Source organism: Chiloscyllium punctatum, chromosome 40 (assembly GCF_047496795.1).
Source record: "Chiloscyllium punctatum isolate Juve2018m chromosome 40, sChiPun1.3, whole genome shotgun sequence".
NCBI classification, from domain to species: domain Eukaryota; kingdom Metazoa; phylum Chordata; class Chondrichthyes; order Orectolobiformes; family Hemiscylliidae; genus Chiloscyllium; species Chiloscyllium punctatum.
Window position 1 is genome coordinate 17941317 of NC_092778.1, and position 22560 is coordinate 17963876.

The 22560-nt window shown below is 40.1% G+C and overlaps 1 protein-coding gene across 1 annotated transcript in view; it reads right to left on the bottom strand.

The window, feature by feature from the left end:
* The window catches only part of ift70 (intraflagellar transport 70), a 68536-nt gene extending 46462 nt beyond the window's left edge, over positions 1-22074 (bottom strand). Inside the window, exons 1-8 of the mRNA XM_072559401.1 lie at positions 21897-22074; positions 15487-15552; positions 12875-13084; positions 10565-10621; positions 7630-7765; positions 6071-6175; positions 2567-2695; positions 1122-1171 (exon numbers count right to left, since the gene is read on the bottom strand). Of these exons, the coding sequence (XP_072415502.1) occupies positions 1122-1171; positions 2567-2695; positions 6071-6175; positions 7630-7765; positions 10565-10621; positions 12875-13084; positions 15487-15552; positions 21897-21950 (807 nt within the window). The 5' untranslated portion in view covers positions 21951-22074. The remainder of the gene's footprint in view (positions 1-1121; positions 1172-2566; positions 2696-6070; positions 6176-7629; positions 7766-10564; positions 10622-12874; positions 13085-15486; positions 15553-21896) is intronic.
* Positions 22075-22560: the final 486 nt, after the last annotated feature.

The window sequence follows — 22560 nt, forward strand, 5'->3', positions numbered from 1 at the left end:
TTCAGTTTGCATCTTTGCAGCCATAATTTTTGCACTGGTCAACCCAACGTGCTTTTATCCTTTTGCCTTGAGCAGATCCTGGAATGCAGGACAAGTTTCTATTGGATGCGGCAGACTGCATTTACCACACAGTGCCACACTAGCTTTGTGTGAGCTGACTGCAGCATCAACACTGTTTGCTACATTTAACGCTTGCAGTTGCTGTTTTGCAGGTACAATGCCTTCACATTTTCTGCCATCTCCTGGAATTAAGGAATGATGCTGTGGTTTTCTTGGAAGGGTTCAATAGGTGTTGATTGCCTCAACACCTCCATTATTCATTCCAATAGTTCAGCCTCTGAAATATCACTTTTATTCCCCTTGTTACTGAAACATTGACCTATTAATCCATGTGAAATTGATCCATTGATCCACTCTGACTCAAACTGCCCTATGGCACAGCTTTGGTTGCCCGATTCAGAGTCATGCAGATTGCCCAGAGCAGGAAGGCCCCCTACAGGGTGGATATGGGAACAGCAGCTTCTGGGAGCATGACCTCTCCATCTCTCACACACAGAAAGGGAGGAACGGTCAGGTCAGAATTAGAGGAGTGATGGTTCCCTGGGGCAGGAAAGCAAATTGAACGGGTGGAATTCCAAGATTATAGTGGCAGAATTCCACTAAACTGCAGAGATTCCTTATCCCTAACTGGCATTAGGCCCCTTCTTTGCAAAATCCAGTGGCTTTCAAAATTATTGGTTTTATCCTAGGTTCTAGAAATCTCAATAGAAATTAAAGGGTAGTGCGATTAAACAAACAAATTACAACCTCTGAATGATTGTAACTCAAGCAAAATCAGAAGGTTCTTACTAACTAGATCTGAAAGGCAAAGCATTTGCATAATTTTATCCTTTGATTTTAATTCACAAACCTCTGCAACAAAGATTCAAGTAGAAAATACTGCATGGTTCAAGAGCTGGCAGGTTCATTCAGCAATACAAAAACGAACACTGTACCCACAATTTCATCCATATTAGAATACAAGTGGATTATGTAGGGCATTCTAATTACTTGAGAACACATCAAGTTATGGTATCTTTAACTGTGGATTTTAAAAAAAAGTCTTTTATAAATCAGCTTACCTCTTCGGATCGTGGTGGCATGTCTGTCAATGCTTCTTGAGCTGCTTCATCTGTTTGATGACAAGGGATGGAAAGTATGATTGCCACTGTAACAATATTCTACAACCATAACCCTTTGAAGCCAGATTACAAATAAATATACAACACAGAAGATCATCAGAAATAATTGCTTGGTTAGTACAGAACTTAAACGTTGCTAAAAAGACACAGGGAGTCAAAGCTTTACATCTTGTAACCATCAGAACTAGAATGGAAGAAACATACTTAGGAAATAAACCCCACCAATTTATGCAGCAAGTGAAGAGAGTGCCGACTGGTCGGACTAATTGGCCTGGAACAGTTAACTGTCAACCTTCATTCTTAGATTCAAGCAGGTAGATTCTGATTGGTCAGTGTGTGGATGTAGCAGTGACTGGCTGTCTCCATAAACCCCTCTCATAAAAAATGTACAATGTAGGTACAAATTCACTTCGCCTACATAAAACAGAGTCCTGTGTATTTGCATATATATCTTGTGGCATGCAGAAATGCATCAGACTGTGAGCCAGATGATCTGAAATTGATTTCTGTTGTAACTCTTAGCACAGTCTGGATTATTTAAATGATTTCCAAAAGAAGAATCTAATGGAGGATATATTTTTCTGAGAATTGCAAATATGGGCTGACTGAACATGATTGGCATGTTGTCTGCTGCGATTCTGCAATGGAGCATGGCATTTGATATGGTCTGCCAAAGTATCTTTATATGTAACATTATGGATAGGATTTCTCCCTAATATTGAATGAACCAATGAATCAGAACCAGAATTTCCTTACAACTGTGCTCATTTCCTCCTGTAATTTAGACAGGAGTGAGTCACAAACCTTGTTAACAGAGACTCTGCCAATTTGAGAAGGCAAAGCACATGAAGCAAGAACAATTCTGAGGAACTTTCAGGCCAGGGTCACAAGATAAGTTAGTCAACATGAAGCAAGCATAAATCACAATCTTACAAATTCTTGAAAGCATATTTTAACAAAGCTGTGTAAAACAAACAACTGATAAAACAGAAAAAAAGAGAAAAGTCTTTGTTTCCTTGAGAGTAATGACCCTCTGTCTATTGTCATTTTTGTAAATCACTATTATACTTCCAAGAGAGACCAGGACCTTATTTAAAACTCCAAGCAAATTTAATAAGATTCTATCTAATAAAACTCCGTTTAAATTTTGCTCCTCACGAATTGCATCCCATGTATGGTTTTCATTTCAATGTCTTAAGCTATTCCTTATGATCTGTTTGCATCAAGGAACTTGACCTGTCTCAATATTATTTAGAGGACAATGTAGTTTTTTTTCCAATTTACTTTGCAAACTTTTTGAAACATTCAAAAATTCATTCGGCCTCACTAAGAAGTACGACACAAGTTATAAAACAGTTCCAATTATTTTTGACTTAAACACTTACAGTTCTTCAGTTGATATTCAATGGCTGCTTTAAGATTAAAAGCTTCAATCAGTGCAGTTTCATGGAGCACTAATGTGTTCCCAACGCTTCTCACATCAATCCCTTCAGTTGTCATACCAACACTAAGTTCTGAAAAGAAACACAATAACAAATCATGAAAGTAGTGGTGTAGTTTAATAAAGTTGTATTTTAAAAAATCAAAGAAAGCAGGGGCATTCGCTTCTGAGGCATAAAACGGAAAACTAGAAGTGTTATGTCAAACTTTCTTTAGGTCATGCTTGGGATGCTGTGTTCATTTATGGTTTCTATCATTCAAAATCAAATACAGAGCAACTGGAGAGGGTGTAAAACAAGATTTTCTAGAATGATGTGGGAACTGAAAGGTTATATCTACCAGGAAAGACAGAGTTTAGGATTCTTCGCTAAACATAAAAAATGGATGACTTGAAAGAAATATTTAAGTTTATTTAATGTTAAGATATATCAGGTTTGGATTGAATTCAGACAGTTACTTCCACTTGAGTGAAACCAGGACTGGGATGACGAATATTAGAGAGTTATTTTAAAAAAATCCAACAGGAGTTTAAGGACATATTTTTAGCCCAGCCTGCTTAGAACGTAGAGCTTCCTACTGAAAGCACAATGAAGGCACATAATATAGAAGCGTTAAGTGAGAAACTATATTAACATAAAGAAAGAAGTTGGTGGAAATTTTACTGGAAAAGGTTGCAAGGAGACTCAGAATCGAATCACCAACATGAGCCTTTGGGTCAAAAGCCTGTTTCTGTGCTGAAAATGCTATGTATATCTAAACCCAAGCAATTAAAATTCAGCATTGCAAAAGCATGATTGTTTGAACAAATCTTTCTAAACCTACAGAGGAATCATAAAGCAGTTTAACCCATGGTATTAAGACTGGAAAACAAACATCCTTTTAAAAGCTGGTACTATAACAGACAAGTGAAAATTAAATTGCTTTATTCTTTCACAGCATGTAGGCATCATTGGCAAGTCGATCATTTATGCCCATCTGTAATTGCCCCACAGAAGGTGGTGGTGAGCCAGCTTTATGAACCCCTGTATTTAAGGGGGTTCAGTGCTGTTCGAGATGCATTTACAAGATTTTGAACTATTGACAATGAGGAAACAGTGATATTGTTCCAAATCAAGAGAGTGCATGATTTGGAGGGAAAATTGCAGGCGATAGCACTTCCCTGAATCTTTGTCCTTCTAGGGGGTAACGGTTGTACACTTGGAGAGTGCTGAAGTAGGAGCCTTGGTTAGTTGCTGCAATTTATCTTGTAGATGGAACACACTGCTCCCATGGTGGTAGAGGTAGTGAATGTTCAGAATGGTGCCGGATGTGCCCATCTAGTGGGCATTTTTTAAATGTATTCATTCATGGAACATGGACATTACTAGCCTGATCAATATTCATTGTCCATGCCCAATTGTCCAGAGGTCAGTGGACAGTCAGACAATCATAGTGCTGTGCATCTGGAGTCACATGTAGACCAGACAGAGTGCTTGATGCTTTCAGCCTTCTGAAGCCTTGTTGAAACTGCACTTGCCCAGGCCAGTGGAGTGTATTCCAGCAACCTCCTGAGTTGTACCTTGCAGATAGTGGGAGGCATTAGGGAGTTGGGGGTTGAATCACACAAACTAGAATTTCCAGCCTCTGATTTGGTCTTGTAACCACAGTACTTACATGGCTGGTCCAGTTCAATTTCTGGTTAATGGTAACCCTTGAGATTATAGTAGTGGGGGAATTCTATGGTAAAGCCATTGAATGATGAGGGAAGATGGTTAGGTTCTCTCTTCTTGGAGATGACTATTACCTGGCATTTGAGTGGTGTAAATGTTACTTTCACGCAAAGCCTCAACATTTCCAGGAATTGTTGCATATAGACAAAGGTTGTTTCTGTATCTCTGGAGTTGCAAAGGTACTGAATATTATGCAAACATCAATAAACATTCCATTTCTTACCTTATTTTGGAGGGAAGGTCACTGACCAAGCAGCAGAATTTGGTTGGATCTGGGGATGCTAGCTCAAGGAACTCTCACAATTCTCTAGGGGCTGAGTTAATTAGTCTCCAACAAACACAAACACATTCCTTTGTGCTGCAATCAACAGAAGCTGTTGCCCCAGTTTTATAAGGACACCTTGATACCAAACTGAGTCAGATGGTAGAGCTTCAAGTTCAGGAACATCTTGCATTTGTGTCTCCTAATTGCTTGCTGCTGCTTGTCCAATCAAAGGTTGTTTCTCATGTTTGTGCAGCAAGGATGGGGGTGAACCACTGGTGAGTGGAGGTTGTCCTCGTTCTATATATGGGGACTACCTTTTTCAATTTGGTTGTCCCCACGTTTGGATCTTCCCAGTTGTTTGAGAGGCTTTCAGGGCAAATTTATCCTTCACTACCACCCCCTCCCCTACCTTGTGTGTATTTTGAGCCCTGTGTTGAACAGTCTTCCTCACTTCTTGCCAATTCTTGAACCAAAGCTGTAGATCAGAATTTGAGTGGCCCAAACAACTTGAACTGAGCATCACTGAGCAGGTACAGGTTGTTCTGCTCTAACGTGTGTTTTGTCAGTGTAAATTGGCCATAATGCGATTGACAGATTGTGTACATTTGGATAACACAAACTTTCAGTGAATGGGTATAGCGATTTTCTATTGCCGATCTTCTACAGCACGATTTTCTATAGCGGTTTTTCATAACGTGATTTTCTATAGTACAAGGTTGCAGAGAAACAGAACTGTCGCCTTATAGCAGAACGACCCATACTGCTGAATAAGTCTCTCTTAATAGCACTATGGATGACAGCTTCCAACTTGTCCAATTTTCCATACTCTAAGAGTTATAGCTTTGCTGGAAAAGCTTGGAATTGGATGCAGCTAATTCTAGAGAACAAGCCTTCAGTACTATTTTCAGAGTTCTGACAGGCCTATAATCTTGGTAGCATCCAATTCTTTCGGCCATTTCTTCATATTATCTGCAGTTGATTTTGACTGAAGACTAGCATCTGTGAAGCTGAAATCTCTAGTAGGTGGCTAAGATGGCACCTCTAGCTGAAGATGGTTGTAAATGTTTCAGCCTTTGTTTTTGCACTAACATGTCAGGTTTTCCCATCATTGAGGAGCTTCCTCCTCCTCCTCCACTGAGTTGGTTAATTGCTCATCACCATTCACAACTGATTGTGGCAAGACTGTAGAACTATATTCTGATCCACTGATTGTGTAATTGCTTGCCTGATTTATCACTTTTGCTATTTGCTTTTTGGCGTACATGTAGTCCAGTGTTGTAACTTCACCAAGGTGACAACACATTTTTAATTATGGCGCTGCTCCTGGCATGACTTCCTGCACCCTTCACTGAACCAGGTTGATTCCCTGGCATGATGGTTTGACAGAACAGGGATATGCTGAGATTCCAGATATTTTAATTTATAAGTTTTAGTGATCACAACAAACAAAAGGTAATTTGGATAAAGCATCTTGCCTGGATGTTCCCTTATCCCACGCTCTATTATTTCTGCAATGTATTTCAAAGCAGGTGCATACTGTTTCATGCTGTAATAACAGAGGGCAATATTGTAGGTCAAATCTGAAAGAAAGCACAGTGATATATTTAAACAAAATCAGAATACATCTCAAAGTTGCAAGCTGTGGCCTGCTTTAAACACTGTAGCTATCTAATCCAATACAACCAAAATTAACAGAGCAAAGTGCTTGGGAGTTTGCTTGGTGTAGGAGAAAGTGAGGACTCCAGATACTGGAGAGTCAGAGTCAAAAAATGTGGCGCTGGAAAAGCACAGCTGGTCAGGCAGCATCCGAGGAGCAAGAGAGTCGACGTTTTCGGCATAAGCTCTTCATCCATTGAGTTTGATTAGTGTGGAATTTAAAAGTTTAATCTTTTTTAAGGATTAAATCTCTCTTTAACAGCAATTTCTTTCAAATACTTTCTATATATCGTATATAAATCTATATAGAGACAGAATTTTTTAAGTATAGAAACCACACAGTGCAGAAGGTGGCCATTCAGTCCATCAAATCTGCACTGACCATCTGAAGCACATCCCACCCAGACACACCCCATCTCCATAACCCTACACGTTTTCTATTTCAACAATGGCTAACCCACCTAGCCTGAACATTTCCCTCGATACTACAGGATACTTTAGCATGAACAATCCACCTAATCTGCATATCTTTGGCCCATTTTTAGGATTTCAATCTCCTTAGGCTAAATTGAAAAACTAAAGTTTCTCTCAACTTTGTTAGGAATTGGAACCAAAAGCAACTGGGGGCAGGTGGGAATGTGGACTTCAAAGTACAAAACAGATCTTATTGAATAGTGGAGGCGGCCCAAGGAGCCGTATGACCAGCGGCTTCTTATTTTCATAAGGAAAGATCACATAAAAATTCTGTATTAAAATCGATGCTTAAAAGATTCAAACCAACAGAGTGAATATTATACCCTGGCATGCTGTGAATTTCAGTCACTTGAGAATATGAATAAGAATGTTTGCATTTTATAAGTAGTACTTTTTTTAAATAAAGTAAATCAAAACTAATTTCCTTTAAAGAGTAAACAGAAAGTATCTAAACCGAAGCGGCTCAATTACCAGAATTCATAACATTGTCCAGGATTATTTAACATTGGAAGAAATAGAAAAAAGAAAAATCGAGAAAAGAATCTGTCACCAGAAGTCACAGAATTAAGGTGACTGAAGAAAGTCAGAGGTGACATGAGGAAATATTATTCTTTAAAGTTGTAAGTTGTTGCATTTAGAATGTACTGCCTGAAAAGTTATGGAAGAGATTCACTAAAATATCTGAAAAGGAATTGGGTAAATACTTAAAGGGAAAAGACACAAGATCAAGAGGAAAGAGGTTAGGGATAAACTGAATAACCCTACTTTAGACTGAATGCCAATCTTCTGTGCTGTATCATTCCATGAGACTCAAAACAGAAGCGTTGTAAGGACTTCAAAACAATTCACAAAAGAAAAGCTTTACAAATACTCAGTCAACCATCAACTTTTGCGAACAGTTTACCTGGTTTGTAGCCCACAATCTGCATAGCTGTGGTAAATTTCTTGCAGGCCTCTTCATAGTGTCCTTCCTTGTAGAGCAGACATCCTAGATTAATCTCAGTGTCTGGATCATCAGTAGTCTGCTGCTCCACAAGACTCTACAAAAATACATTTAGTTACAGCGCATTGCACAAATATAAAGGAAAATGTGTTTTAGAAATGACAATTCAGGGATTATGAATAATTGTGTAAACTGCAACTTCTTTCTCATCAAAATAAGGAATAATCTGTTTCATCAACAGAATTGAACTTTACTCTTTTAATATAATGTCAACCAAAAGTTACATAGCACTAAAAGAGAAACAGTCGGTTTGATTGGGCAGTTAGGAGATGAAGAACTTGTCCTCCACTTGAGCAAGTGATTCAGGACAATGTGTTCACCTATTTCCATGACTTCTTACTTCAACCACCTAATCCATTCTGAATACAAACGCAAAACATTGCAGATGCTGCAAGGGCAAATACAGAAAATGTTAGAAATAGTCAGAAACTCAGGTGAGAGAAACAGTAGTGATGTTTATTTTTTGTTATTTTTTAAAATACAGAAACTCACCACCAAACTATCCAATCAACAAACAACACAGCCTACAATAACAAAAATACCAAAATGTGTAAATCAAAATAGAGTCAATGGAGAAAAATGCACTCAGCCCCATGGTGCTCACCTCCCTACAGAGTTTCTGAGGGTACTGGTGGACATCCCATGTTCCTTCTTTAAGGATTTCCAGGCATGCTCATAACTGTAGATAAGAGCCAAGAACTCAGTTTTTTTGTTAAATTAACCAAATTACAAAAACTCAGCTAATTTTCCTACATTGAAACACCCAACACCAAATCACCAGATAACTAACTATCAAATAACGAATACTGCCCACTGGGGGATGGAGGAGGGGACTAAATCAAAATGGAATTTATGGGGGAAATAATGCATCCCATAGTGGACACCTCTCTATACATGGTCTATGGACTCCACAGCATTACAGAATAAGAACTCAGTTCTTTGTTTAAATAGACTCCCACCAATCACAGCGTCTGCCCCTGATGAGCAATGCTTGTAACTGGTTTGTTTAATTAGTAAAGAACTCAGCTCTCTTGTTTTGCATCAGAACTAAGCTCTTATAAGATATTGTTAATCAACTTGTTCAGAGATGTTTTTACCCATCTTTAGTGGGATGGCCAGCCAGGTATCCTGGCTCAGAGGTGAGGACAATGCTACGGCGCTACAAGTGTCTTTTTAACATTAGTCTGGGCTTTGGATTACTCGTGCAGTTACATTACTACTTGTTATGCACCTATTTTCTGTTTGAACCATTCATAGTTGTTATTACACATCTGAAGCAAATCGGACTTGAACCCAAGTATCTTGGCCCAGAGATAGCGACACTACCACTGCACCACAGGAACCCTATAGTGGAATTACCACTTTGCTACCAGTACACAAACGTCATCTGCTCTCAATCAACTCTGGAGCTGTACTGTTTGAGCCTCAAATGGACCTGTCTTCCAACTCTGACAGCAAGTCCTTATGCCTCTTGACCTTACTCTCCTTCTCTAAAACACTTGATGAAACTTTTCACCGTCTGACCTCAAATCACCTTACTCTGTAACTGCTAACCCCATTTGAAATCCTCATTCACTAAATGATAGCAAACAAAGTCACATAATCCCAAACAAATAACAAAAACAGTACGAACTAAAAACCAGAATGTTATTTGTCACTATAAGTCAAGTCAGTCTATCACAATGGGACATCAAAAGCTTCTAATGAATCTGGATATTCTGAGACAGCCAGGCATCTGTGTAAGTGAGAACTCTGGAGATGAAAATTGGAATTTCAAGAGGGATTTGTCTGCCTGAAAGGTATTCCTTGTTTCATTACAAGGATATATAATGCACTTGTGCTTTGCTTGAGTGTTTTTTATAGCAAGGCAGTAGGGGAAATAAGTGCAGGAAGTGCTCCCCCAAGAGTCACAGTGACAACTTATGCAGACATGGCTGGTTTTATAACTGCCTTTACAAAGCATCTTGGGCTATTTAATCACACAAGTCACACTATATAAACATTGTTGGAAACAGCTGGATTTACCTATTTAATAGTTTAATTAGTCCATGTTTGTCAACTCCTTTGCAAATGACTTCTTTTTATGTGAAAGCACTTTTAAAGTATGCCTTCCAATACCTGTGTGCCTAAGAAAGTTTGTCCAAATATTCCAGTTGTTAGTAGCTAAGTGGTCAGCTTTGCAGATATAGCCTGAGCCATTCAAATGAAATCTTAAGTCAATGTGAAACATCAAATCAAACACAACATAAGTTATACCTTGCAAGGCAGAACTAAAAATTCTACAAGGTAAACACTGACTTGGCAGATTCCACCCAGGAAACCTATATTACCAGCACTTGAATGGCAACTCTAGCCCTGTGTCTTTAATATGTAAAAGAAAAGCCCATGACATGTTATGAACAGATATAATGAGATAAGATTCTGAATCAGCAAGAGGTGAGGAGGGTTGACCAATAACTACATCAAAGAGGAAGGTTTTGAGAAGATTTTCAAGGTGAACAGAGAGAGGTGCAGAAGCAGGAGCTCTCCCAGCAAGATATAATCAGGAAATAGGGTATTTTGGGAAGGAAACCAGAACAGAAGAAGACTGCAGAAACTGACTAGGACATAAAAATGTAATCATCTTCTAATGAAGTACCTGAGAATGCAGATTAATTGCTTGTTGATTATTGTAGATTTCGTGCGGTTTAATGTGGGCAATACATAAACTTCTAGCATAATCAGTGTGTAAGATAAATTTACAATTTACAGTTTAGATACATGATCAAGTTAAATTTCTAGATTTGCTTTAAACAGTGAGCATTTTGAAAGTAAAGTGGAATGAATCTATCCTTACTTTTGCTCCTGAAAGGTCTTCTTCTCCATATTTAATTGCAGCTTGTAATTTCAACATCTGGTTAAGAAATCAGAATTCCTTTATTTATCACTGTACTTTTCTTTAGAAAATCAGCTTTGCATTGTAAAATTTTAATGATTAATGATACTAAAAACAGTTCGGCATGCAGTTTACACTTGGTTGAGCTGTATTTTTCGAGCACTTCTCCTGAAATCTCAAGACCAGGCAAAAAGATGCAGATTTCAGGCACAAATCAAGTTTCTGCAACAAACTTGATTTGTGCCTGAAATCGGCATCTGCCTCATTCACTTTCTTGCATGTTTCTGAGGAAGGTCTAATAATTAATTTGGTTCTTTTGTGCAAGCTTAGTATATATTTTTCTTTAACTAGAGAAACTGGTACTACTATACCTAGCAAATTTTAAAAGCAATTTTCAAGAAGCTAAAACCAAGTTACTGCCAAGAGCTGGAGTGGCATCAGCTTATTTTTGCGATTGACGACTTATAAGCTATAATAATCAAATGCACAAAGGAATATATTTTAAAGCAAAACTACATTTCAGGATCATAGAATCCCTATAGTGTGGAAACAGGCCCTTTGGCCCAATAAGTCCACATCAACCCTCCGAAGAGTAACCCAGCCAGACCCATTCCCCTACCCTATTACTCTACATTTACCCCTAAACCACCCAACCTACACATCCCTGCACACTACGGGCAAGTTAGCATGTCCAATTCACCTAACTTGCACATTTTTGGATTGTGGGAGGAAACCGGAGCACACAGAGGTAACCCACGCAGAAACAGGGAGAATGTGCAAACTCCACACAGACAGTCGCCAGAGGCTGGAATTGAACCCGGGTCCCTGGTGCTGTGAGGCAGCAGTGCCATGAAATTTTGCCTAATTTCAGATTTTAAATCAACCTATTCAGGGATGTTATTATGAAACTCTAGATAAGATGGGACTTGAACCCAGGCCTCCTAGCTCAGAGGTAAGGACACTACTACTCTGCCACAAGAACCTACTTTTTTTTTTAAGTAGCCGAGCCCCATTTGGTAGAATGTGTGACAGGTGATATGCGATTGAGTTTGAGGGGAAACTGAAGAGAAAACAAAATATTTTGCAAATTGTTTTGCACCTCAATTGCCAATTGAACCCAAAATGGAAACGCTCCACCACTGATCTTAAAGATTCTGCGGCTTACTTCTAATGGATAATTTTTGCTAAGTTTAAGAGTAGTGAAATTATCTGAGGAAAAGGGAGATGGTGCAAAGTGCAAAGAAAAGCAATAGCCATTTTTTTATGCATTGCAATTTCTGAACCTTCAATTAAATTTCCAGGCTTCTGCTTTGGTTAACTTTTTATTTTGAAAAAAATCACTTTTTCAGCCCAAAGACTGAATGACAAAGTTTCCCACTTAGACAAAGTAATTACATTAAAATATGCAAAAATATAACAATCATTCTGGGGCTGTTGTGGTGCAGTGGCAGTGTCCTTACTTCTGGGAGAGATGATTCAAGTCCTCTCTGTCTCAGAGGTATTTCATAACATTTAGGAAGAGGTGATTAAAAATAATTCATAACAATATTGTGGTACCAAAAATAGAAACACTAAATAAGCAGGCAACAGTCGTGGTAAGCAGGATATTAAAGAATAGAAAATTCTTAGTTAAAATAATATCAAAATCAAAAATCAATAGAGCTATGACTGCATTACAGGCACTGAAGTACATGTAAATATTCTTCAAATAAATGTATTTCTTTAAGAACCCACAGCATGTTTGCACTGGATATTAAAACTGTACAAGAAAGCTTCCTTAAAATAAAAAGTAAATATATTCTGCAAATCGGAGTGGAATCATTCTGGAGTATGCATACACCAATATTGGAAAGAAAAACAAAATCAAATTCAACTGGAGTTACATTAACTCTATGTTATCGCTCCAAAAATTAGATCAAGGAATCGTCTCAAACAATTAGAATGACCTTTCTTCTAGCCTTTTTTGTCAAGGATTCTTCTCTCAGAACTGTGAGAATCAAAGAGTTAAGGTTTACCTCATCAATTGGTAAAAGCATAAGATAGAGAATTATAGAACAAAGTTGTTCTTCAGAGGAGCGTAACTTATGATGATGATATATTTTTAATATATAGTTAACTACTCCAAAACAGGTAACTACAAGGTCTGATAATACTATTTCACAAATTTCCCTTTGAATCAGGCAAAATACAGATTTGAATATCCCAATAAAATAATGACTTTCTTAGAAGTGCAAGGTCTAAACATATAGCATGATGTATGTCTAATCTTACCTTCGTTTGATAAACTGGATTATCTATGAGAAATGTTGCTTTCATAGCCTCTGTATACAAGCATGCCTTGTAAAGGGATTGTGCATGATAGAGTTTGTAGTCATCCACTTCTGGATGAATCTGTACCAATTGTTCATAGCAGTCTGCAGCATTGGAAAAATCTTGCATCTGAAAGTAGCAGTAACCCAGTAGAGAGAGTGCTGCCCGGGACTGAAAACAATTCATATGTAAATTTTTTATATATAGATAAAAAGGAAACAAAAGAGCATACCAATATTTAACAATAATAACAATAAGTTTGTACAAGCAAACTATTTTATTTGAACAATATATTTTCAAACACTGACGGCCAATACATAAGCAATTAGTTGTAATGTTGTAATATAAGCTCAATGAATGAGCATAAAGATACTGATTCTGAAGAACAGTCATATTAGACTCGAAACGATAATTCTATTTCACTCTCCACAGGGACTGTAAGACCTGCTGCATTTCTCCAGCACATGCTGTTTTTATTTCCAGCATTTGCAATATTTTGTTCTTATTCACTGATCTATCATTGACTGATTTAGTAAAACAAGCTTGTGCTGTGTTTTTGTACCATTGTTACACAAGTTAAAGACCAAGCAACAAACCTATGCAAAAAAAACATTTAATTTCTCTGCAAAAACAGCTGATACAGACAGAATTCAAATATTGCAATATATCAGACTTTTGTAAAATCTTCCAGCCCAGAAAAAAAGCCATTTGGCCTGTCATGTCCCTGCAGGCTATTTGAAACAGCAATCATGCCTAGTCTCACAACCCTGTTTTTTTTATCCATACTATCTTAAGTTTGACATCTCTAAGTAGCTATCCAACTCCACTTTAAAATTATTTGCGACGTCAGCTTTTGCTGCCTTCTCACTTAGAAGATTTTAGATTCCGACAACTAAGTGCAAGGAATTCTAGACTCCCCTCTGGATCTTTTGACAATGATTCAAAGTAATGGTAGTTGCAATTGACCTACTCACCAGTGAAAATTCCTTTACCCATCTATCCTACCAAAATATATGAACAACTGGAAAAACCTTATTAGGTAACTTCAGTAAAGCGCTCGACAAGGTTCCCCATGGGAGACTGATTAGCAAGGTTAGATCTCACAGAATACAGGGAGAACTAGCCATTTGGATACAGAACTGGCTCAAAGCTAGAAAACAGAGGGTGGTGGTGGTGGAGGGTTGTTTTTCAGACAGGAGACCTGTGACCAGTGGAGTGCCACAAGGATCGGTGCTGGGTCCTCTACTTTTTGTCATTTATATAATGATTTGGATGTGAGCATAAGAGGTACAGTTAGTAAGTTTGCAGATGACACCAAAATTGGAGGTGTACTGGATAGCGAAGAGGGCTACTTCAGATTATAACAGGATCTTGACCAGATGGGCCAATGGGCTGAGAAGTGGCAGATGGAGTTTATAATGCGAGGTGCTGCATTTTGGGAAAGCAAATCTTAGCAGGACTTATACACTTAATGGTAAGGTCCTAGAGAGTGTTGCTGAACAAAGAGACCTTGGAGTGCTGGTTCATAGCTCCTTGAAAGTGGAGTCGCAGATAGGTAGGATAGTGAAGCAGGCGTTTGGTATGCTTTCCTTTATTGGTCAGAGTATTGAGTACAGGAGTTGGGAGGTCATGTTGCGGCTGTACAGAACATTGGTTAGGCCACTGTTGGAATATTGCGTGCAATTCTGGTCTCCTTCCTATCGGAAAGATGTTGTGAAACTTGAAAGGGTTCAGAAAGGATTTACAAGGATGTTGCCAGGGTTGGAGGATTTGAGCTATAGGGAGAGGCTGAACAAGCTGGGGCTGTTTTCCCTGGAGCGTCATAGGCTGAGGGGTGACCTTATAGAGGTTTATAAGATTATGAGTGACATGGATAGTGTAAATAAACAAAGTCTTTTCCCTGTGGTTGGGGAGTCCAGACTAGAGGGCATAGGTTTAGGGTGAGACGGGAAAGATATAAAAGAGACCTAAGGGGCACCATTTTCACACAGAGGGTGGTACGTGTGTGGAATGAGCTGCCAGAGGAAGTGGTGGAGGCTGGCACAATTGCAACATTTAAGAGGCATTTGGATGAGTATATGAATAGGAAGTGTTTGGAGGGATATGGGCTGGGTGCTGGCAGGTGGGACCAGATTGGGTTGGGATATCTGGTCGGCATGGATGGGTTGGACTGAAGGGTCTGCTTCCATGCTGTACATCTCCATGACTATAACTTCTTAACCTTAACTGTTATGAAGAGAACAGTCTTAGTTTTTCACCCCATTACAAGTTCTGGTAAACTTCCTTAGGAATTTTGCCTTTATATATATTTGTATAATAAACAGATTAATAAAATTACAAACTATTGACAACTAATGTCAAAGCTTCTGGATCTTTCAGCCACAATATTGAACTTAGATGTTCTGCATCATTGCAAATGGTTAGCAAAGAGTCTCACCAAGGTTAATGCATTATCAGAAATTTATTTTCAATATTTGTAATGTTCGATTTTCTTCAAATTAGATGCACATTGTTTTATTTGCAAATAAATATAACCATCATGACCTAAAACAAAAATACAAACTGCAACTTACTTTTGAATGTTTCTGAAGTTCATTATTGAGTATATGAATGGCTTCTCCATATCTCCCATCTCGAATCTGAAAAATTAAAAGATACTATTAGAGATACCAGTGGAAATACTTGCTATTGTAAGCAGATACAGCACAAGCCACTACCTAAGAGCATTTCAGATGACATATCAATTATAAACTAAAAAAGATTTTTTGTTCGCAATGATTTTCTGCAACAACTGGAGAACAATTTAGTGCTTTTTAACAAACAAATAGAAAACATAACTTCTATTTTCTTCCATAAAAGCATTTTCATCTCAATACTTCACCCACAGGAGACCTGAGTCTGGACAACATAAGCATCATTTCAAAATTAGTTCCAGCTAATGAATACATGTTTCAAATAAAATGTTACTGATAACTGTAAAATGAGCACTAAGAAAGGAAGTTAGAAAGGCAAATTACTTCAGAAAAATGTTTGCAAAGTAGAATTTCAGATTAGAAAAAGAAAAAGAGAGACAAAAAAAATCACAGTATAACTGGAGAGAACATGGAATAAACATTTAAAAACACATACAAATACTATTTCATTATCAAAAAATCATAGTGCGTCGAAGGAACCATTCACCCCATTCTGCAGCAGGCTATCTATTGGCAAAAGTGCCAATTGGTCAAACTTTCTTTCTCGCTTGCCCTGGCCCTTTAAATATTATTTTCTAATTACAAATCCAATTCTTTTCTAAGAGTTACCATTCAATCTGCTCCCAACATACTTACAGGCAGTGCATTACAGAGAAATAAATTTCCTCATCTCCTCCTTGACATTTTTATTAATTATATTATTTGTTTCTCTGCTTACCGAGCTTTCTGCTGATGAAAATATATTTCCAGCTACTCTCTCAAAATAATCACTTTGAATATCTACATAATTTCTTCTTAACCTTCTCTGTTCTAAGGTGAACAATTCAGTTTTCCAGCTTCTCCAAATAACTGAAAGCGTTCATCCCAGGTACCATCTCAAACAGCTTCAGCACTTAACCCAAAGTCTTGCTGAGAATGTGTATAGAGTATAAGCAGGTAGGGAAAGAGTTAAGTTCTGAGTTTTGTGATACAAGAGATTCAGCTGAGCATGACTCAGATCAGATAAGAACTTAGAATTAACAATGGGGTGATGAAGGCAAAGGTAATGGGTTAACAAGGTGGAAAAGCATTTATTACGTAGAGCCATTTAACAAGATGAGGTAGCAATCAGTATGTAATGTCAGTAAACAATGTGAAAAGTATTAATCAGGTGAAGCCAGTTAACAAGGTTAAGAAAATTCCTGTGTAACAGCAGATGGCTTAATCTTTACTATTGATGTTCACTGATTATAATGGTCACCCAATCAATATGTATGTTGCCTTATTTGGATGATCCCCCTGTAAAATGACTATATAATTGATTAAGAAACTACTATTCCAGAGAAGACTGAGAACTCATCTGTCTGTGCATGTGGGTGATCATTTGTGCTCTCCCTCCAGGAAAGACGAAAGACAAAAGACGAAAGACTGCACTGTGTCTCCAAGTGTTTTGCTTTGAATGGGGAGGGGGAAACAACATTGCTATATTCTTTCTAACATGGTAGATTGGGCATAATATCCTAAGTTAGATTGTACATACAATTTTTCTACTCAGTGCACAAAACCATACACCTTTTTAACAGCTTCTGAGTCTGTTGTGCTCTCTTCAAGGATTTCTCTTTGTAACACCTGGATCTCCATGTCTGAATCCTGTTTAAGTTATATAACTTACTCTAAGTTGCCTCTCATCATCTTTCCTTAATCTAAACATGTCTTAATTCATGCTTTTTTTTAAACTTTAAATCTTGTCTGCCATGTGTTTGTTCCCTTCACCATTCAATCCTGAAGTCTGCTACAATTTTTTTTTCAAAAAAAAACACAGAAGGGATGTGGGCATTACTTGATAGACCAATACTTATTACCCATCTCTAATTACTAGAGAGTAGTTAAGAGTCATCCAAGTTGTTGTTCAACTGGAGTCACAGACCAGACAAGGTAATGGTCTCAGATTTCCTTCCCTTAAAGACATTAATGAACTAGATAGGCTTTGACAGTGATTGTTGTTAAGGTAGTTTTTTTTTAATTCTAGATTTTTATTGAATTTGGATTTCACTATCTGCCATGTTGGGATATGAACCCATGCCATTAGAACATTCGCCTGTGATTCTGGAGTAGTAGCTCAATGATATTACCCCTGCCTCCTTGCAAACTTTGAATTTGTTATCCATATCCTCAAGTCCACATTAAATGAACAGTGATCTTAAAATCAGGGGAATGCCATTGTATGCTCTCTTCCAATCTGAAAAGTAAGTTTTTTTTTAATACTTTGCACTTTTTGTCTCAGACAATTTCAGTTATGTTGCCTTTGTCCTTTAAATGCAAAGGGTTCAATTTTGCTATTTCTTGGCACTTTAGCAAATACCTTTTGAAAGCACCACACCAACAGCACCACTTTCATTAGTCCCTTTCATTATTCAAGTGAAGAACTCAAATTGATTTAGGCACAATTTGGCTTTAAAAATCCATAACCATTGAAATTAGAGGAAATTTCATGAAACTAAAGGCAATTTGACCAATCATAATCCATGCTGGTTGATGGAGTGGTACCCAGACCAATCCTGCACATCAAATGGAAGTTTGAGTGCTTTTCAAATGTGGGGAAGAGGTTCTGCCTGAACCACAGATTGCTAGGTCATTATAACCTCCTGGAATAAAACCATTTTCTCATCTTCCCAATATTTCTTCAACCAATGACTTTAAATCTATGTCCCCTGCTTTTTGACACCATCTTCCCCCAAGATAACCTGTTTATCACTCTATCTAGACACTTCATTACTTTATATACTCAATTGAGGGCACTCCTCAGCCTCGTGTTTCAAGAGAAGTAACCCCAATTTATCCAATCTTTCCAAATGGTTAAAAATGTCCAATCTTAGCAATATTCTCATTAATTTCCTCTACACCCTCTCCAATCCAATCCAATCAGATTCTAGTGGTGACTAGAACTGCACACAGTATTCAAACTGTGGTCCCATTAGCATTGGATTCAGCTCAATCATAACCTCCTGCACATATAGTCAATACCTCAGAAAACCTGGAGGAAGTGAGCACTGCAGATGCTAGAGATCAGAGTGCTGGAAAAGCATAGCTGGTCAGGCAGCATCTGAGGAGGAGTAGAGTTGACATTTTTGAGCATAAGCTCTTCATCAGGAATGGTGAGCTCTTCCTGATGAACAGCTTATGCTTGAAACGTCGACTCTCCTGCTTTTTGGATGTTGCCTGACTGGCTGTGCTTTCCAGTACCACACTTCCTGACTTTGACCTCAGAAAACATGTAAAATGCCACTTGACCGGCTTATAAGTCTGATTTGCTAATGTTAAGGCTCTATAGACATGCACTCGGAGATTCCTTTGTTCCTCCACACTATGCAGTATCCTCAGTTTCCCTTCCTTTTTGCAAATATCTTATTCAATATCTTGCTGAAATGAATTCCATTATCCAGTTTTCTGACCAACTGACCAGACCATCTTTACTATCCTGTGGCTTTCCTTGTCACCATCAGCAATATGGCCAATGATTGCACCATCTCCAGACTTTATCACATCCTTATATTTGAGTCCAAGACTACAAATCACAATAAACAAGGAATCGGTGAATTCTGCTGGTAACAGTCTTCTGGGTTTTTTTAAAATCAAAGTTGTGCGTTACACAGTCATACAAATCACCAAAAAAAAAATCAAGAACCAAATCAGAAATTTTGAAATTACTCAACAGGTCAGCACTACCACTGGAGGGAACAAACAGGTATTGAGTAGCAAAGGATTAGCTACATTAGACTTTGAATGCATTATCATCAAATTAGAGATTAATCAGTCAAGTTGCTTAGTTTCACAGAATTACTGCTGAGTCTTCTGCACAGACTGACCATTGCCCCCAGAGAACAGATTGACCATTGCCCCCCTACCCACTGGGTACAGACCGACCATTACACCCGGAGTACAGACTGACCATTGCCCCCCTATACACTGGGTACAGACTGAGCATTGCCCCCTGGGTACAGACTAACCATTGCCTCCTGCCCACTAGGTACAGGCTGACCATTGCCCCCTATCCCCAGGTACAGACTGACCATTGCCCCCCTACACGCTGGGTACAGACTGAGCATTGCCCCCTGGGTACAGACTGACCATTGCCCCCTACCCCTAGGTACAGACTGACCATTGCTATGTGGCTACAAACTGACCATTGCCCCCTGCCCACTGGGTACAGACTGACCATTGCCCCCCTACTCACTGGGTACAGACTGACCATTTCCCCCTTGGTATAGACTGACCATTGCCCCCACACCCCAACCCACTGGGTATAGACTGACCATTGACCCCTGTGTACAGACCGACCACTGTCCCCTACCCACTGGGTACAGATTGACCATTGCCCCCTACCCACTGGGTATGGACTGACCATTACACCCTAGGTACAGACTGACCATTGCCCCCTATCCCCAGGTACAGACTGACCATTGTCCCCTACCCACTGGTTACAGACCAACCATTACACCCTGGGTACAGACTGACCATTCCTATCCACTGGGTACAGACTGACCATTGCCCCTATCCACTGGGTACAGACTGACCACTGCCCCTATCCACTGGGTACAGACTGACCATTCCTATCCACTGGGTACAGACTGACCATTGCCCCTATCCACTGGGTACAGACTGACCATTGCCCCTACCCACTGGGTACAGACTGACCATTGTCCCCCTGCCCACTGGGTACAGACTGACCATTGCCCCCTGCCCACTGGGTACAGACTGACCATTGTCCCCCTACCCACTGGGTACAGACTGACCATTGCCCCTATCCACTGGGTACAGACTGACCATTGCCCCCTGCCCACTGGGTACAGACTGACCATTGCCCCCTACCCACTGGGTACAGACTGACCATTGCCCCCTACCCACTGGGTACAGACTGACCATTGCCCCCTACCCACTGGGTACAGACTGACCATTGCCCCTATCCACTGGGTACAGACTGACCATTGCCCCTACCCACTGGGTACAGACTGACCATTGCCCCCTGCCCACTGGATACAGACTGACCATTGCCCCCTGCCCACTGGGTACAGATTGACCATTGCCCCCTGCCCACTGATTCACACTGACTATTTCCCCCTGCCCACTGTACGGACTGACCATTGCCCCCTACCCCTGGGTACAGACTGACCATTGCCCCCTGGGTACAGAGTGACCATTGCCCCCTGGGTATAGACCAACCATTGCCCCCTGCCCACTGGGTATAGACTGACCATTTTCTGGAATAGTGGTGCTGGAAGAGCACAGCAGTTCAGGCAGCATCCGAGGAGCAGTAAAATCGATGTTTCTGGCAAAGGCTCTTCTAATCCAGAATCTAGTTTCCAGCATCTGCAGTCATTGTTTTTACCTCACAGACTGACCATTTCCCCCTGCCCACTGGGTACAGACTGATCATTGTCCCCTACCGTCTGGGTACAGACTGACCACTGCCCCCTGCCCACTGGGTACAGACTGGCCATTGAGGTAAAAACAATGAATGCAGATGCTGGAAACCAGATTCTGGATTAGTGATATTGGAAGAGCACAGCAGTTCAGGCAGCATCCAAGGAGCTTCGAAATCGACGTTTTGGGCAAAAGCCCTTCATCAGGAATTGCCCCTGCCCACTGGGTATAGACTGACCACTGCCCCCTGCCCACTGGGTATAGACTGACCACTGCCCCCTGCCCACTGGGTATAGACTGACCACTGCCCCCTGCCCACTGGGTATAGACTGACCACTGCTCCCTGCCCACTGGGTATAGACTGACCACTGCCCCCTGCCCACTGGGTATAGACTGACCACTGCCCCCTGCCCACTGGATACAGACTGACCATTGCCCCCTACCCTCTGGATACAGATTGACCATTGCCCCCTACCCACTGGGTATAGACTGACCATTGCCCCCTGCCCACTGGGTATAGACTGACCATTGCCCCCTGCCCACTGGATACAGACTGACCATTGCCCCCTGCCCACTGGATACAGACTGACCATTGCCCCCTACCCTCTGGAAACAAACTGACCATTGCCCCCTACCCACTGGGTACAGACTGACCATTGCCCCCTACCCACTGGGTACAGACTGACCATTGCCCCCTACCCACTGGATACAGACTGACCATTGCCCCCTGCCCACTGGATACAGACTGACCATTGCCCCCTACCCTCTGGATACAGACTGACCATTGCCCCCTACCCACTGGGTACAGACTGACCATTGCCCCCTGCCCACTGGGTACAGACTGACCAGTGTCCCCCGGGTACAGAGTGAGACACTGGTGTTAAACTGACCAGTCTATAGATGGTCGTTGTGTATTCCCCGTCCTTTATCTGCACCAGCGCCATTTGGATGAGACAGAGCCCAGAATCAGCGGCGTCCGGAATAAAAAAGGGTAAAGATAAATTTCCTGTAAAATCCCATCAGCTCTCCAGCAAAAACAGCGGCTCGGAACCACTACCTCGGTGATCATGGAAACCAAACGGAAATGAAGGTAGAACCGGAAATACCGCACCGGTTACCATGGTGAGTGAAACGGTGCGGCCGCCATCTTTCTTGTTGGCACTGTTGATTCTCCACTTTTCCGATAATTTGAACGCTGGGCGCCATCTTTACTACTGGCGCAGTCTCTGTATTTTCCCAACATTTTCAGTAAAACACACACACACTTATAATTAGAAACTGAAAGTTTATTGTCTGCAGAACAATGAATGGATCATTTAAAATTTATGAAATGATGACCGAATCAAAACAGAAAGTTATATAAACGGCAAATCAACAATAAATTTCTACTACTTTATTTAAGGTATTAAATTTCTTTGAGATTCAGGATTTTTACTCATGTTGAAGATTTCATTAAATTGATTAGATTAGATTCCCTCCAGTGCAGAAACAGGCCCTTCATCAAAACAAGTCCACACCGACCCCCTGAGGAGTAACCCACCCAGACCCATTCCC